The following is a 15,294-nucleotide window of genomic DNA, read 5'->3' as shown; positions in this document are numbered from 1 at the left end:
GATGGATGGTCAAAAAAAGAAATTGGAACAGGACCCTCGGTTCACGCAGAAGATTTTGTTCAGTGATGAGGCAAACTTTTATGTGAATGGTGAAGTTAACAAACAGAACACTGACACTAACCCACATTGGATGGATCCCTCCAAGACTCTTGGAACAACAAAAGTGATGGTTTGGTGTGGTATGTGGGGTACAACGATAATGGGTCCATTCTTCATCAATGGTAACCTCAAGGCCACTGGATATTTGAAATTGCTACATGATGATGTGTTTCCCTCTTTATGCACTGAAGCTGGCACGTTCCCTGAGTTTTTCCAGCAAGATGGTGCACCACCACATTATGGGTGCCAGGTCCGAGCATTCCTAGATGAACAGTTTCCTGGAAAGTGGATTGGTCGTCGTGGGCCAGTTGAACGGCCCCCAAAGTCTCCCGATCTGACCACCTTAGACTTTTATCTTTGGGGTCATCTGAAGGCAATTGTCTAAGGTGTGAAGATACGAGATTTGCAGCACCTGAAACTACGGATACTGGTTGCCTGTGCTGGCATTTCTCCTGTGGTGTAGCTATCAGTGTGTGAAGAGTGGGAGAAGAGGGTTGCATTGACAATCCAACACAATGGGCAGCACATTGAACACATTTTATAAGTGGTCAGAAACTTGTAAATAACTCATGCAAGAATAAAGTTACTTTGAAACCAAGCACACCATTGTTTTTCTTGTAACATTACCAATAAGTTTGATGTGTCACATGGCCCTCTTCCTATTAAAAAAACAAAAGTTGTATCCAAGATGGCCGACTTCTAAATGGCAACCATGGTCACCACCCATCTTGAGGATTTTGCCTCCTCACATATATTAATGTGCCACAAACAGGACTTTAATATCACCAACCATTCCCATGTTATTACTGTGCATCCATATAAATGGCCCACCCTGTATATCAATATTTCTGTTCGAACATGACTGTGCACCAGCGCACACAGAACACCTTTTGGATTAATCAGAGTTGAGACATCAGTGTCTGACTTCACAAATGCACTTCTGGAAAAATTGTCAAAAATCCCCATGAACACACTCCTTGTGGTTTTTCTGGCTTTTCTTCTATGCTATTTTGGTAAAATATTGTTTAATTCATTGCAGTTGTTTAAAGGTTATACCCTTTAAAATGTAAAATTCCTGTTTTGTGGGTATATCCTATTTTCACTGTACTAATATTTCTAATGCAAATGTATGATAAATGATGTGTGAATTCATCTTTCAAATGCTGATACTGTATAAATGTTGACTGTCTTATTTTCAATTTGGATAAAGATTTGCAATAGAAGTTAGCACACTAAAGCATCTGCTTGTTCCATTATCAGACTTACATGATGAAAAGTGAAACCAGAAACTGAAAATTTACCTTAATATAAAAGTTGTGCCTTTTGATCATTGTGGCATAAAAGACAATGTAATATAAAAGTAAGAAACAAGTTTGCAGCAGTTCTGTGGACGAAAACACCAAACAAAAAGCTTCAGTAACTAACAGTTACAGTGACCAAGACAGTTAAATGTTAAATAGTAAATGGAATGACTCTTACAGTATATAACTTTTTCTATTCTCCCAGAGCACTCAAAACGCTATATAAGGCAATCACTCTGTACAGTAGACCTGAATTGGAAAACTATCACAGAATGCACTACCCATAATGCGCCTTGTAATCGGAAGGTTGCCGGTTTGAGCCCTGGCTTGGGCAGTCTCGGTCGTTGTGTCCTTGGGCAAGACACTTCACCCGTTGCCTACTGGTGGTGGTCAGAGGGCCCGGTGGCGCCAGTGTCCGGCAGCCTCGCCTCGTCAGTGCGCCCCAGGGTGGCTGTGGCTACAATGTAGCTTGCCATCACCAGTGTGTGAATGTGTGTGTGAATGGGTGGATGACTGGATATGTAAAGCGCTTTGGGGTCCTTAGGGACTAGTAAGGCACTATATAAATACAGGCCATTTACCAACCATAAAGTGGATTGACTATGGAGAATATGTTTGAGTACACCAAATGTGTCCACAGAGCAGAGATTTGTTCATCAGAATGTAAATTTCTGCTGAACGTTTTGACATTTTGGTGTCAGTGTCATGGATCCAACCCTCCATGTGTTGACAGTCCAGGCTGGTATTCGTACTGTAACAGAGCAGGGTTTTTTTTTCTTAGTATGCTTTGAGCCATTTGAGTATTGTTGAGTATTGTATTGTTGCATCGCCTTTTAGACTCAGTTAAATATGTTCTAATATTCAAGTATGATAATCCACCATTTCATTTTTGTGAGCATGTAAAAGGCTGTATTTAAGAAAAGTGGTTGTATGGATTGAAACACTCAATTTCTGAATGTATATAAATATACATACTAAATAAATATAAATACAGCTTTAAAGAAAACACTTAAATGGAGAAACACTGCATTAATGAAAAATATAAGAAGAAATAAAGAGGTTAACTGTTAGTCAAGTTGCAAGCCAAGAAGATGAGAGGAAATAGACATACTGTAAAAGCTGGCCATTACATAGTTTTGGCAGCGATCACCAGTAAATTCAACTGGACACCTGAGTAGGAAACATGAGAAATAAAGAAGAAGAGAAAGAGGGTGTTAGTTTATGTCATATGCAAAACCCACAGTCATCACTGGTGTTATGGATATCTAAACCAGCATGTCTACCTATTGAGTCTTTATTTAAAATTACCCTTTCAGACTACGTTGTATATTGCATAAGTCATAAATGACAGATGATCAATTCTAATTTAGTGATTACAGTTAACCTAATTTAACTACTCTCTTTGCAACAGACTGAAATTTGCATGTATGTAATAAGACAATTAGGATAACCCCAGTTGCATAAATTTCAGACAAAATAGAATTAAAGACCCCAGTAATGGCTCCATTACTCTTGGTCATTCAGTACTGCAACAGGTAATCCCTCTGCTCTCTTGTATGTGACATTTATTTTCCAACACTACGTTTAGACTTGAAAATTTACAGCGACCTGCTAACCTGCTCAAGATAAATATGCAGTGAAATATGCAGTGCTGTTGATCAATATTATTATTATTATTATTATTATTATTATTATTATTATTATTATTATTACTACTACTACTATTTTGAAATTTTTTCACGCTTACACATTTCAAAAACGTTTTTAATATGTTTAATACACAAAGATGTCCCGAGTACAAGTTACAAAATGCAGATTAGAAACAATCATTTTATTTTTTATACATAATAGTTATCCACCTACCTGGCTTTATGTAACACAGTTACTTAATGTTAAATCTTGAATTAACTATGATTAACTGGATTAAGAACCGCAAGCCTCACTTGCAAGACTGATATGATTCAACAATATGAAAGATACTAGATAAAAATTGGCATCCTGAGAAAACCACAGTTGATCAAAAAGAATTGTCTCACATTTCCCCCCAAAAATACCTCAATGAACCCCAAGACTTTGGGGAAAATATTCTGTGGATAAATGGGACAAAAGTTTAACTCTTGGGAAGGTTTGCATTCCATTACACGCTATATAAATGCAATCCATTATCATTATTATTATTACAATTGGAATAAATTAAACACGTTTCATAAAAAAAACATCATACCAACAGTCAAACATGGTGGTGGTAGTATGATGGGCAAGGCCTGCTTCAAGGTCTGGATTAAGTACCCCAATTTATGGAATCATGGATCAAAATACAACACAAACAAAAAATAAAAATAAAAAACAAAGTCAAGGCTTTGTAGTGGCCTAGTCAAAGGTTAAATCCATCTGAGATGGTTTGGTATGACATTAAACAGGCCATACATGCTTCAAAACCTTCCAGTGTAGCTGAATTTTGCAAAGAAAAGTGGGCCAAAATTCCAGTGATCTGAAAGACATTGTCAGTTATTGCAAATGCTTGATTGTAATTCTTGCTTCCAAGTATGGCACAAACAGCTTATAGGTTTAAAGAATAGCTATCTTTTTTACATAAGCCCATGTAGGTTTAAATAGCTTTTTCTCTTAAATTAAATCATTTAATAACTGCACTTTGCATTTACTCAGGTAATCTTTGGCTGATATTAAATTTACTTTGATGATCTGTCACATATCAGCAAATATCAAAAAAAAGAAAATATCAAAAAAAGAAAGAAAAGAAATCAATAGGACTGTAGCACTGTAGGTTAGGGGCAACTTTCATCTGCTCTTATGCATTTTCAGATAATTTTAAAGCTTTTCAATAAGCTGTAATATAGTGGTATAATCCTAAACTATTGCATCTAATATTGTTATTATTGTTCATATCATTTCTACATCTAAACCCAATTACCAGTTTGGATTTTCCTTTTATATTTCATAAATATATTTATATTTTCCTTTTTATATTTCTTTAATGTGCTGACACAATTTAACACTTTCTGAGTTGCAAATAAAAGAATAGGGCTTGAGTTAGACTTGTACATCATGGGTATATCTTGATTTACGCATTTGTTTAACTAAATCCACAATTTTGACTATAGCCAGATCTCCCTGTATTGTAATAATAGAGATTATTGAGTTTAATAACTGGCCACTTATTTTCAGCTTTCCTTTCTAGCTTTGAATAAATAGTTTATTTATACAACGTTTTATATAATGCTGACTACTAAAAGCAATTAAAATACACGCACATAATTTAGCTGTTTTAATAATATAGGCCTATATACTGTCTATTGATTTTCTTATCATACACTCTCATACTCCGATGCTTTGAATTCCATAGTTACACAGGTATATTTAGATGTATTGTGTGTTTAATTACTTTATTTTAATATTAAACCTTGTAAAAGCTTGTAGCTAAACTGGTGAAACCCTCGGTTGAGTTATCAGGCTGATAACCACTTTTGTGACTGATAGTATGATAGATGATATTAGCATAAGATAAAGATTTGGAGAATCTGAAATTGCTTTGCACTACAGAACCCAAATTGTACAAGAACATAATCAATGTTTTGTTTTCTGATGATCTGGCAATGTGGCTGAATGCAAAGAAACACCACTTCATACTGAAGTGGAGATCACTGGTCTAAACAGGATGGATGAGGTGTGGTGAGATGTGAATTACATGCAAATTCACTGCAGAAGAGAGTATGCTTAAGCCTTTAGACCATGTTCTACATAGAGTCTACTTGAACTTGGAGAAATAAGTTCAGCATGCTCACCAAGTTTATATCTGTGCATAGAAGGCAACATGAATTTCTCCACTATTTCCTGGAGAAAATATGCTAAGAGTGAAACACCAGCAATGACATGTGGGACTAAATACAGTTGTATTCACATACGTTTTGGGTCTGAGACATTCTTAAGAACTGCTTGTTCACATCGGTGCCCAGTGAATCCAGCCAAGCACCTAGTTAATGGATAGAAAGGACAAGACAAAAACAGCACCTACTGTTATCCACAGGACGCAAACACTCAATGACACACAGTCACAAAACATACTATTTTCCAAGATAGAACTTTATCATATAATGCTTTTTTTGTTTAAAAAAAAAATCTAGATATAATGTTACAATTACAACATAATAAACATAGTGGGAGTTCCCAACCTGGATGGGAGGCATACCAAAAAAGCCCTATAACACTCATGGTCTTTAGGAACTTAGGGTGATCCTCATCCACCTCAGTGACCCAGCCACTAAGGAGTTGTTCAGCTACCTCAGTGACTTTTTTTAAGTAATGGGCAAATGGGCAAATCATTCCCCTCACTGTCATGGAAGGATAGGCCCCTGGACAGGCTATCTGAAAGCCCCACAGTATCTTATCTTAGCTCAATCATTGTCAAATGGCGTATCACATTTTGACCTCAAGACTTCCAGGCCATAACTTAGCACAGATACACCGCATGCCAGCCACTTGGTTATGGCGTTCTATGTATGTCTCGCTGGCTAGCATTTTGAACCCTGTTGTTATGTGCCTGATTGTTTCAGAACTTGTTTCTGTTCTGCCATGATTACTGCATCTGTGCTGTTTTTTCAGCTTTACCCAGCCAGTGGTAGGATTTCTGGCTGTTAGTCAATTCTACCATCTGCTGGTGGTACATACCCTGGAGGGCCCTGTCTATCCATGATGGTTCTTCTCCTAGTCTACATTGTCAGCAAATTTCCCTTCTGGTAGTACTTTTGCTCTCTTTGTTACCATCTGGCTAAACTTCTCCAGTCCAAATGACATTCTGATGTTGTTGCTATGTTGCTATGTTGCTATGTTGTTGCTTGTTCCTGGTGGTATGGATCGATGAATCAATGCCTCATTCACTCCTGGAATACAGCATGATATCATCCATGTAGAGGAGGTGGCTGACAATTGTTCTATTACGTATTCGGTACCCATAGCCAGTCTTGTCAATGATAGCACTATGGGGGTTCGGGCCTATACAGAACAGCAGTGAGGACAGGGCATCTCCTTGGTAGATCCCGCACTTGATGGTGACTTGTGTGTTTGGCTTGAAATTGTCCTCTAATGCTGTTCACCACATCCCCATTGAATTCCTGATGAATGCTCTTAGGGTCCTGATGATCCTGTATAGTTCTAGGCATTCCAGGATCCATGCATAGGCATTGAGTCATCTGCTTTCTTGTAGTCAACCAGTGGTACACAGGTTGGTCAATCTACAGGGTGGGCCATTTATATGGATAAACCGTAATAACATGGGAATGGTTGGTGATATTGAAGTCCTGTTTGTGGCACATTAGTATATGTGAGGGGGCAAACTCCTCAAGATGGGTGGTGGCCATGTTTGCCATTTAGAAGTCGGCCATCTTGGATACAACAAGAGAGTCATGTGACACATCAAACTTATTGGTAATGTCACAAGAAAAACAATGGTGTGCTTGGTTTCAACGTAAATTTATTCTTTCATAAAGAAGAAAGAACCAAGCACACCATTGTCATTAAATTGAATTGATTTTTTCTGTGTTCTACTGAGAATAAAATATGAGTATATGGGATTCTAATGTTTTCATCAGAAATCATCATGTCTACTTTTCAGACAATATAGGTTGGATTTAGTTAGTTAAGCAGGATAAAGTACAAAAATTATTTTGTTCTGGCATTACAAATGCCAGCAGTAGCAGTATTCAGTGAGCTTAACCTACAGTTCATGGCATACCTGCAGAGAAACTTTGTACTGCCCGGGATGATTTCAAGGGTAAAGCACTCGCCTCCATTAACACAGTAGTTCCTCTGACTGTCACTGCAGCGGGTTACGTGACTTGAGGTCTTTGCTGTAGTGGAAGTGCTGATGGTAGCTGGGGAGAGACACCTATAATTAGCATTTCATGAAAACAACACATGCATCCTCGGCCTTAAATATGAATTATACTTCTGCGCCAGACCTATGCCATGACTAGAACACCATTTTAACCCTACCCTACAGGTAACCTTCTCCCCACTTTCCTATTACCCAATGAACAGCTAAGAGTATCCATGCAAGTGGGCTAATGATTAACACGTGTAAACTGTCATAATTATATTTTGTTAAACATATGCATGTTGCATATATAATACATGCAATAAATTACTTCTTGGCCAATAATCTGTCAAATATTGGTCAAACATTTCTCTCATGAAATGTTTGACCAATATTTCAAATAATTTTCAGGCATAAAGAGCATTCCTATCACAAGATAGAAGTGGCAATAACTTTTTGTCAAAGCAGGTAACCCAAATCATGGAGAGGAAATGGCATTTTGCAAACTTAGAAGATTTTGAAATCTTCTAAGTTTGTGAGAAGAAGAGTTGAAAAAATGTTGAACACATTTTACATGCAGTTATTCACATAATTATTAGCGGTAGCTTGCCATTAAAATATCAAAAGCTCCCAAAATATTTTTAGACTTTTATCCACAGCCATTGTGAAGGGATGGATTACATTTCATTGCAATATGCTTTAAGTTGTGCTAATGAAATGAATTGTAGCAATAGTGTGTAAAAGCTATTAGTGGATTAAAATCAGCAATCATTTGCCGAGAGCCATTCCACCTATCATGCGTGAAGATAATTGTCAAAAATGTTGTTTGACAATATAAGTCATCCTAAAAGGTCGTGGTCATAATTCCACAACATCAGTATCTTAGAAATGTAACTCATCAGCTTTTTAAAGGTTATAAACTCCCCTGCTATAGGTTTTTATCCTCTTTGATATTATCTTGATTCTACTAGGCCTCAGCTGCTGGGAGCATGATGTACTGTGTGTTTCTTCTTCACTCACCTCTTTTGACTTTTTATGTATTTCTACAATACGTTGCATTTAATCATTAGTTAACTTTAAAATCTGGCTCTCTTCCAATGTCTTTCTTTTGCCTATCTTCCTCTGTGCTCTTCCTTTTCTATCACAGCTGATGGCTGCATCTCCCTCCATTTTTCCTCCATTTTTCCAAGCACTTTCTCATTGGGGTTTTCTCTTGATTATTGAAGGGTTTTCAATTTACAGTATAAAGCACTCTGAGACAACTGTTGTTATGTTTTGGTGCTGTATAACTAAAACATATAAGAAGACATGAGGGGGTGGGTAAATGATCGTTCCTTCTAGTTCCCATCAGAACTAGAAGGAAAGAAGGATTTTTAAGGACAACCTGTTAATGAATTAAAATAGTCCAGCCTAGAAGTGAAAAATGCATGAACTACTTTTTCAGCATTGATCTGAGACAGGATGTTTCTATCTTTAGAGGTATTGCACAAATGTAAGAAAGCAGTCATTGAAAGCCATATCCTGGTCAAAACTGACTCCAGACTCTAGAAGATTCTTCACAGTTTTAGAGGAGGCCAAGGTAAAACCATACAGATTAAGCATCTGGTTAAATACATATATCCAAGATTTTTAGGACTGCAACACAGTGCTGTAGTGTGTTGCACTGTTGCCACACAGCAATTAAATACTGGGTTCAAACTCAATGGCCTACATGTGTGGAGTTCTTCCTATGCCTCTCCAGGTACTCTGGCTTCCTCTCACAATCCAAAGATATGCAGGTTAGGTTAGAATAGAATAGAATAGAATAAACCTTTATTATCCCACTGATGAGAAATGTTGGTGTTACAGAGCTCTTAGAGCAAGGGGAGGAGTGATTCTAAATTAACCATAGTTGTATGAATGTTTGTTTGTCTCCATTTTGACCCTGCAATAGACTGGGAACATGTCCTAGGTGTGCAGGTCATCCTCTGACATCTAAGAAAGGGTCTGGACTCTTCATAATCCTTACCTGGATAACTGGTTAAGAAATGGATGGATGAACTGTTATCAATTTTAAAATACTGGAGAAGAGGTGTTTTAAAAAAAAAAAAAAAAAAAAAAAAAAACATAGAAAAGGGTAAGACAGTTACAATGCATCTCATAATGTCAAACTTCAAAGTGAAACGTTTAGAAAGTACAGACAGTCTTTGGAATAAAGCTGCACTTGCTTCCTAAATTTACAACAGGGCTGCAACTTTGAGATGAGTGATAGGGGAGGAGCAGCAGTGCTATCACCAAGAGACACCAGCTTTGCCAGAAATCAGATAACATTCTACAGGCCAAAACAAGACATTTATACATTTCAGCATCAGAATCTCACTTGGGACACTCAGAAAGAAAATTAACAGAGGTAATTTTTAAACATTAACCTTCTGTCACTGCTGGTATTCAAGCATTCTTAAGTAAAGCACTGTCTACAAACCAACCCCTGACCTACCACCACTACCTCACCACAATACAACACAGAGTGATGTGACTACAAACAAAACAGCCTAGTTGAGAGGCCCAGGCAGAAAGAGAGCATAAATGGATTGGTGTATTTTCCCCTGTGCCTCAGGGATAGTGGGGACATCAGTTAGCTTCAAGAAGGCTCTGACCTTGAAATGTAGCATAGGCAGAAAACAGGAAGTCTGGCTGTGCCACAGCCTGGGTTTTCAGTTTATGTCATGCATCATTTATTGATATGCACTTTTCAGTATATCTCGAAATGTGCATCCACACACTTCAGAGATCTTTCACATTTCTCACGTTTTTTTTGCAAACAGGAAAAACATTTTAAAGAAAACACTGATTGACTTTAATTACTTAAGTCATTTCATTATAATATAAAGGGCCACTTAAACTCTAAAGTGGGTAAAAGAGGATGACTCCCAGAAATCGCACAATTAGTGTATGGGTAAAGTAGATTTAAACTGAAGGTTCAAGGTACACACTTACACAGTTTGTGTAGAAATAGTTCAGGGGCTTACTCATGGCACCGTGTGCAAGTCACAACACATCTGTTTTCAGGTACAGAACATTCTTGTACAGAAAAAAAGAACACTACAAAATGAATGATACAAGAGAAAAAAAGTTATTTGAATCTTATTATATCAACCTGTTTTATCTTTTCCAATGATGAAAATCATAATTTTGTGTTAGCATGTAATGTCTAGCCATTGCAACCTACAGTATATCTAATTTAGGCTCATAAAAATATGTAAGTAACTTAAAGAAAAACCCACTTACAGATTTTTATATAAACAAGTATTGGGTACTTACAGATAGTTTGATGATGGCTGTGTGATTTCTGTGTTGACTTTCGTTGGGGAGTCTGCTTTGGGGTGGTATAGTGTTCAGCGTTATATTTCAGTGTGACAGCAGGCTCAATCACTCGTGAAGACTGAGACACATGCGGCTGTTGTGTAGATTTATCTTCTACTGAAACTTCAGGATGCTCTGGGGTAAGGGTGAAGGTGGTGGTTAGGGAGTTATTTGAAGGAGTTGCATGAGGAAACGAGACTGTTATTCCCAATGTGGGTTCAACTGGTATAATAATTGGGTCTTGTCCAATAGGCTTAGGATCTAAATGTGATGGTGGTTCATACTCAAATATCTTATCCACAAAGACCCATTTGAGTCCAGCTGTGCAGAGGGCTAAGCTAAGCAGACAGGCCAGTATGGGGAGGATGCAGATTTTCTCAGAGTGCAGGCAATTGTTAATCTGTTCCATCTCTATGCACACGCAGCAGGCCTCTGGCAAGGTCACAATTCCAAAAGCCCCCACATGCTCCCCATCGTTACCAGCACCACCTCCTTCTGCAGTTCCCTCTATAGCCTCCTCCCCACTCTCACCAGCTGCCTCTGTCTCCTCTGGTTTCTCTTCTGGGACTTGCCTAGTATCAACAGTAGAGCCAGTGGGGGAGACTGATCCAAAAGGGGGAGCTGGCCCTGCAGAGACTTCCTCCATTCCCTCGGTCATCCTTTCACACTGCTTGAAGAAGTGTTTCTTACCACCTTAGCTATTAACTCAGATCATCACACAATGACATTTTTCCACCAATGTCTTTTAGTATCTTTTCCATTGTGTAGACACAGAGGGAGAGCTGGGTTTCAGAGAAAGGTGATGCCCTTCAAAGAGTGGAACCTTGCTAACAATCCAGGGGATACGTAGACAGTCTATGCATTAGAAATAGGAATTCCTTATTCATGCTTTTTTTTCACAAGGAAAACAACTGTCAAATTTCCTGCAGGCAGAAACAAAAAATACGGAAAAGATTTTTTAAAATGTGCGGTCTACTAGTGAGCAGCAGTGAAACAGTTGTACTCACTCACCTGAATACTTGGGAAGAAAAGGTAGTATCGACGTGATGGGCCAGCTCTAGCTGAGGCAAATGTAGTGCAGAGGACAGGCCAGCCAAGCACTGCAGTGGCAGGAGGGACATGCTGTCTAGTCTTGGGAGCTCCAAACAGCTGAAAAGCTGAATCATCAGGGAGCGGCAGGTGTCCTTCCTCTCAGTGCAGCCACTGAAACAGATGAGTAAGGGGAAAGAGGAAAAAAGGAAATTACACAGAGTGGGAGGGGGGCTGCAGCAGCACAGAAGGGCAGAACTGGATACTCCCCTTTTCTTCTCTCACCCCTCCTCTCTCAATCCTTTATTTTCAAGTGGTGAGCTGTGCAGACTCTGGCCTCCTCCCTCACTGCCTCTCTTCCTGTCTGGTAGTGTGCAATGCAGGCTGCTCCCAATCCCTGTACAAAGCATCAACCTAAGCAAGTTCCTACTTGATCCAATTAGAGCATATGTCAGCAAATCAGAGACAGGCAAACTGCTGTAGCCACACCCTCTAGCACCACTCCCCATTCATTATGCTGGTCCAAAAGGGTGTGTTGGCTTTTTCCTTTTTTTATGCAGAGAAAGCAGCCACATGATCCACCTAAGGGGATAAAGCTGTTGTATCCTACTCATCTCAAGCATCAGGTCTGCACAAATAATAACATAATAAATTTGAGAGAGAGATAGAGAGAGAGAGAAAAAGAGAGAGAGAGAGAGAGAGAGAGAGATAGATAGATAGATAGATAGATAGATAGATAGATAGATAGATAGATAGATAGATAGATAGATAGATAGATAGATAGATAGATACTGTTCTTAGGCATTTCTAGCCTTAAATATGGTGTTATGTATTTCTTGGCCTAGATTTCAACATGTATCTTGGTATATAGTATTATGTTTCACTGGATAAAATGGGGATATTGATTCCAAAACTGGCACTTCTTTTTGTATAATGATCAAGTGTGACAGAAAGCCCCAAGACTACCAATAAAACTATTAACTTCCCTCCCCCACTCATACCAGGGCTAGAAGGACAATCCACAGTCCATAGTCTTCTGGATGTGTCGGGGCTTAAACAAGATGGAAACATCTAGAAAGGTCGGGTCACTGCAACACTGAACACTGACACTACTGTGACCCTTTCCACTTACTCAGACAGAATTAATACCATTAATGGTATTTTTTGGAGATGACTTCCTGTCATATTGTGTCCAATATTGATTAATGTTCCGCTTTTGTGTGTGTGTGTGTATAAATATATGTATAAATGGAAAAAGTCTACATTAAAAATATGTACTAAATTACTAAAATTATGTTAAACAGACTTTGACTTTAACAATTAACTCCATTTTCAGAGAGGCTAATCACAGTTTGTTCAATCAACTCTGATTATGTTCTCTATTAGTTAGGCACATGCATGAGTGCTGCAAAAAACAGAATGCCATCCTCGATGGAAATCCAAGAGTAGAGTCGCCATTTTAAAACAATGGACTGAGGAACATGAATGTGTGTCAGTCCATATGGACATTTATCTTGAAAATATCTACTAAATTACCAACAATTTAGTAGTATTTATTTAACTATAGAAATAATTTTACAGATTTTGCAGAAAGATGCAAAGCAGCACAAATGTTTTGTTTTTTTTATCCGATACTGTAAATCTCAAATTGCTAAATAGTGGAAGATGTTTTTGTCTGTGTATGTTTGCTTCCCTTTCTGTAAAAGTCCCCCACACTATATTCAGTGTTTGCATTCAAAATACATACAGGTCTAAGCATGTCAGAGTTTTCCTAAACACCAAACTCATTTATTGTTGATGCTTCAGAATGAAAAGAGTAGGATGAAACTGAGTAAAGATAAGAATATATGTAGTGACAGCAGTTACATTAATATATTCAGTTTTCATGTTTTGTCTTTAATATTTTCAGTAAAACAGCTACAACTTTCACTGACAGCATATAATATAGTTTTGCCTTTTTCATCTGTTAATTTAGGAGTTAACACAAATTTACTCTGTCATTACAACAATTAAGTGTATTCATCCGAGAGTATAGAATGATTTTTGTCTATCACTGGTTGGTCCTGAGGTCTGAATCTGGGGAAAGCTCATGTAATCACATAGAGAAAATCATCATCAAAAACTATCAAATGTCCCTCAAAACTTAAATAAAGCTGATCCTTCCCTGTCCTGAGTTTTCTGTTTTTTTTCTATCCACAGTTGTGCTGAGAGCTAACATGTGAACTTGTTGTTAAAAAAAAGACACAGCTTTATATAGTAAGCTATTATCTAGTATAAACTTTGAATTTAGTTGTGTTTTTTAAAAATGAAGAGCTCCAAAGATGAGATGATTGGGCAGTTTTCCGGTCCTGGTTCAATTCTGGTGCTGCATCATTATAACCTGCAGGATGACAGAGAAAAACGCATGGAGGTACTTATGTTTGGCAGCTGCATATAAATATAAAATAGACACACATTTACTTTTAAACAGCCATGACTATGAAAATTAAATGCTGACTGATCCCAGGAATTCTACTCTGCACAGTTGTTAAACAGATATACACAGGTCTCTTTGTAATGGAGGATGTCACTTTAAGAGAGACAGACTTGACCTCCTGAACTATGAATGATGAAGATGATAATGTGCTGACTTTATGCATCTACAATCTCAACAGGGTTGTCTAATAAGAACAGAGAACCTATCCACAAAATCCACTGCCACTCAGGTATCTGTCGTTCACTCATTTATTGAACAAGAATCCAAGTTACACATCCATAATGTGAGTGAGGGATTTACTGTAAAATACTGTATGCTGTGTGGTTTAGTCTCACGGACGCAGACCGCTAACAACTCATCCCTTTCCTGTTGCCATTTGTGCCATGTGTGGAGTGAAGGTAGTTAATTTCAAATGTAGTGGATCCAGAATTGATCCACCAAGGCTAGGCACTGCATCCACCTACGATGGCTCAGGAGCTCTGTTAGACCATCACTCTCCATGACAGGAACTGCCAATCAAAGCTGTCATTAATAACCAATTTTACAGCATTCAATTTAGTAATTAAAGTCAGACTTATTAGAAAGATGACTCACTGAACCTAAATCAGTGATTCTGATTCTGAGATAACTAATGCAGCTATTACAGATAACGTTACAGTGTTTAAAATGGTCACCACTGAATGTCAGTAGATTTCAGATTGCAGGTCCCTGAGTTCTGTTTTCTCAGACCCCACCGTACACACTAGAGGGTGGAGGGTCCTACCATCAATACCCCTTACAATGGTACGGCAGTCCACTAGGTTGTACTGCATGCCTTTATGGTGGGACCAGCTGCTGCTGAAGTGGATCTGGAACCAGGCAGGGACATGAAGTATGACAGGATCTCTGGGAGAGTGCGTTTACACTTTGCTGGTTTTTCCCTAGGTCGAAGCACCACCTGGGAGTCTTCCACTTCCAGCTTCTCTAACCAGTGGCAGAGATTATACAATCCCAATCAAAAGTTTAAAACAACTTGAAAAATGGAAAAAGTCATATTTTGCGTGGCTGGATCCTAACAAAGTTCCAAGTAAAGCTTCGACATGCAGCACCAAGAAATTGGAGTCAGACAAAACATTTTTTGAGCATGCAATTTATTGAAAACAACGCTTGAACTGAAACAGGCTGTATTACAGCTGATCAAAAGTTTAGGACCACACTCCAAAAACAACCCATAAACC

The 15,294-nt window shown here is 38.2% G+C and overlaps 1 protein-coding gene across 7 annotated transcripts in view; it reads right to left on the bottom strand.

Annotated features, from left to right (window-relative positions):
* The window catches only part of nrg1 (neuregulin 1), a 57,280-nt gene extending 45,007 nt beyond the window's left edge, over positions 1-12,273 (bottom strand). For 2 of the 7 annotated variants that reach the window (XM_026172878.1, XM_026172879.1), the window contains exons 1-4: positions 11,584-12,273; positions 10,531-11,495; positions 7,150-7,288; positions 5,324-5,391 (exon numbers count right to left, since the gene is read on the bottom strand). In XM_026172878.1, coding sequence (XP_026028663.1) covers positions 5,324-5,391; positions 7,150-7,288; positions 10,531-11,230 — 907 coding nt within the window. In that variant the 5' untranslated portion in view covers positions 11,231-11,495; positions 11,584-12,273. Of the gene's footprint in view, positions 1-2,511; positions 2,571-5,323; positions 5,392-7,149; positions 7,289-10,530; positions 11,496-11,583 lie in introns of all 7 variants that reach the window. The other 5 variants (XM_026172873.1, XM_026172875.1, XM_026172876.1 and 2 more) reach the window with 3 other exon arrangements.
* Between the last annotated feature and the right edge of the window lie 3,021 nt (positions 12,274-15,294).

This window comes from Astatotilapia calliptera, chromosome 7 (genome assembly GCF_900246225.1).
Source record: "Astatotilapia calliptera chromosome 7, fAstCal1.2, whole genome shotgun sequence".
NCBI lineage: Eukaryota > Metazoa > Chordata > Actinopteri > Cichliformes > Cichlidae > Astatotilapia > Astatotilapia calliptera.
The sequence above is the reverse complement of the archived record's forward strand: the minus strand, read 5'-3'. Positions and strand labels throughout refer to the sequence as shown.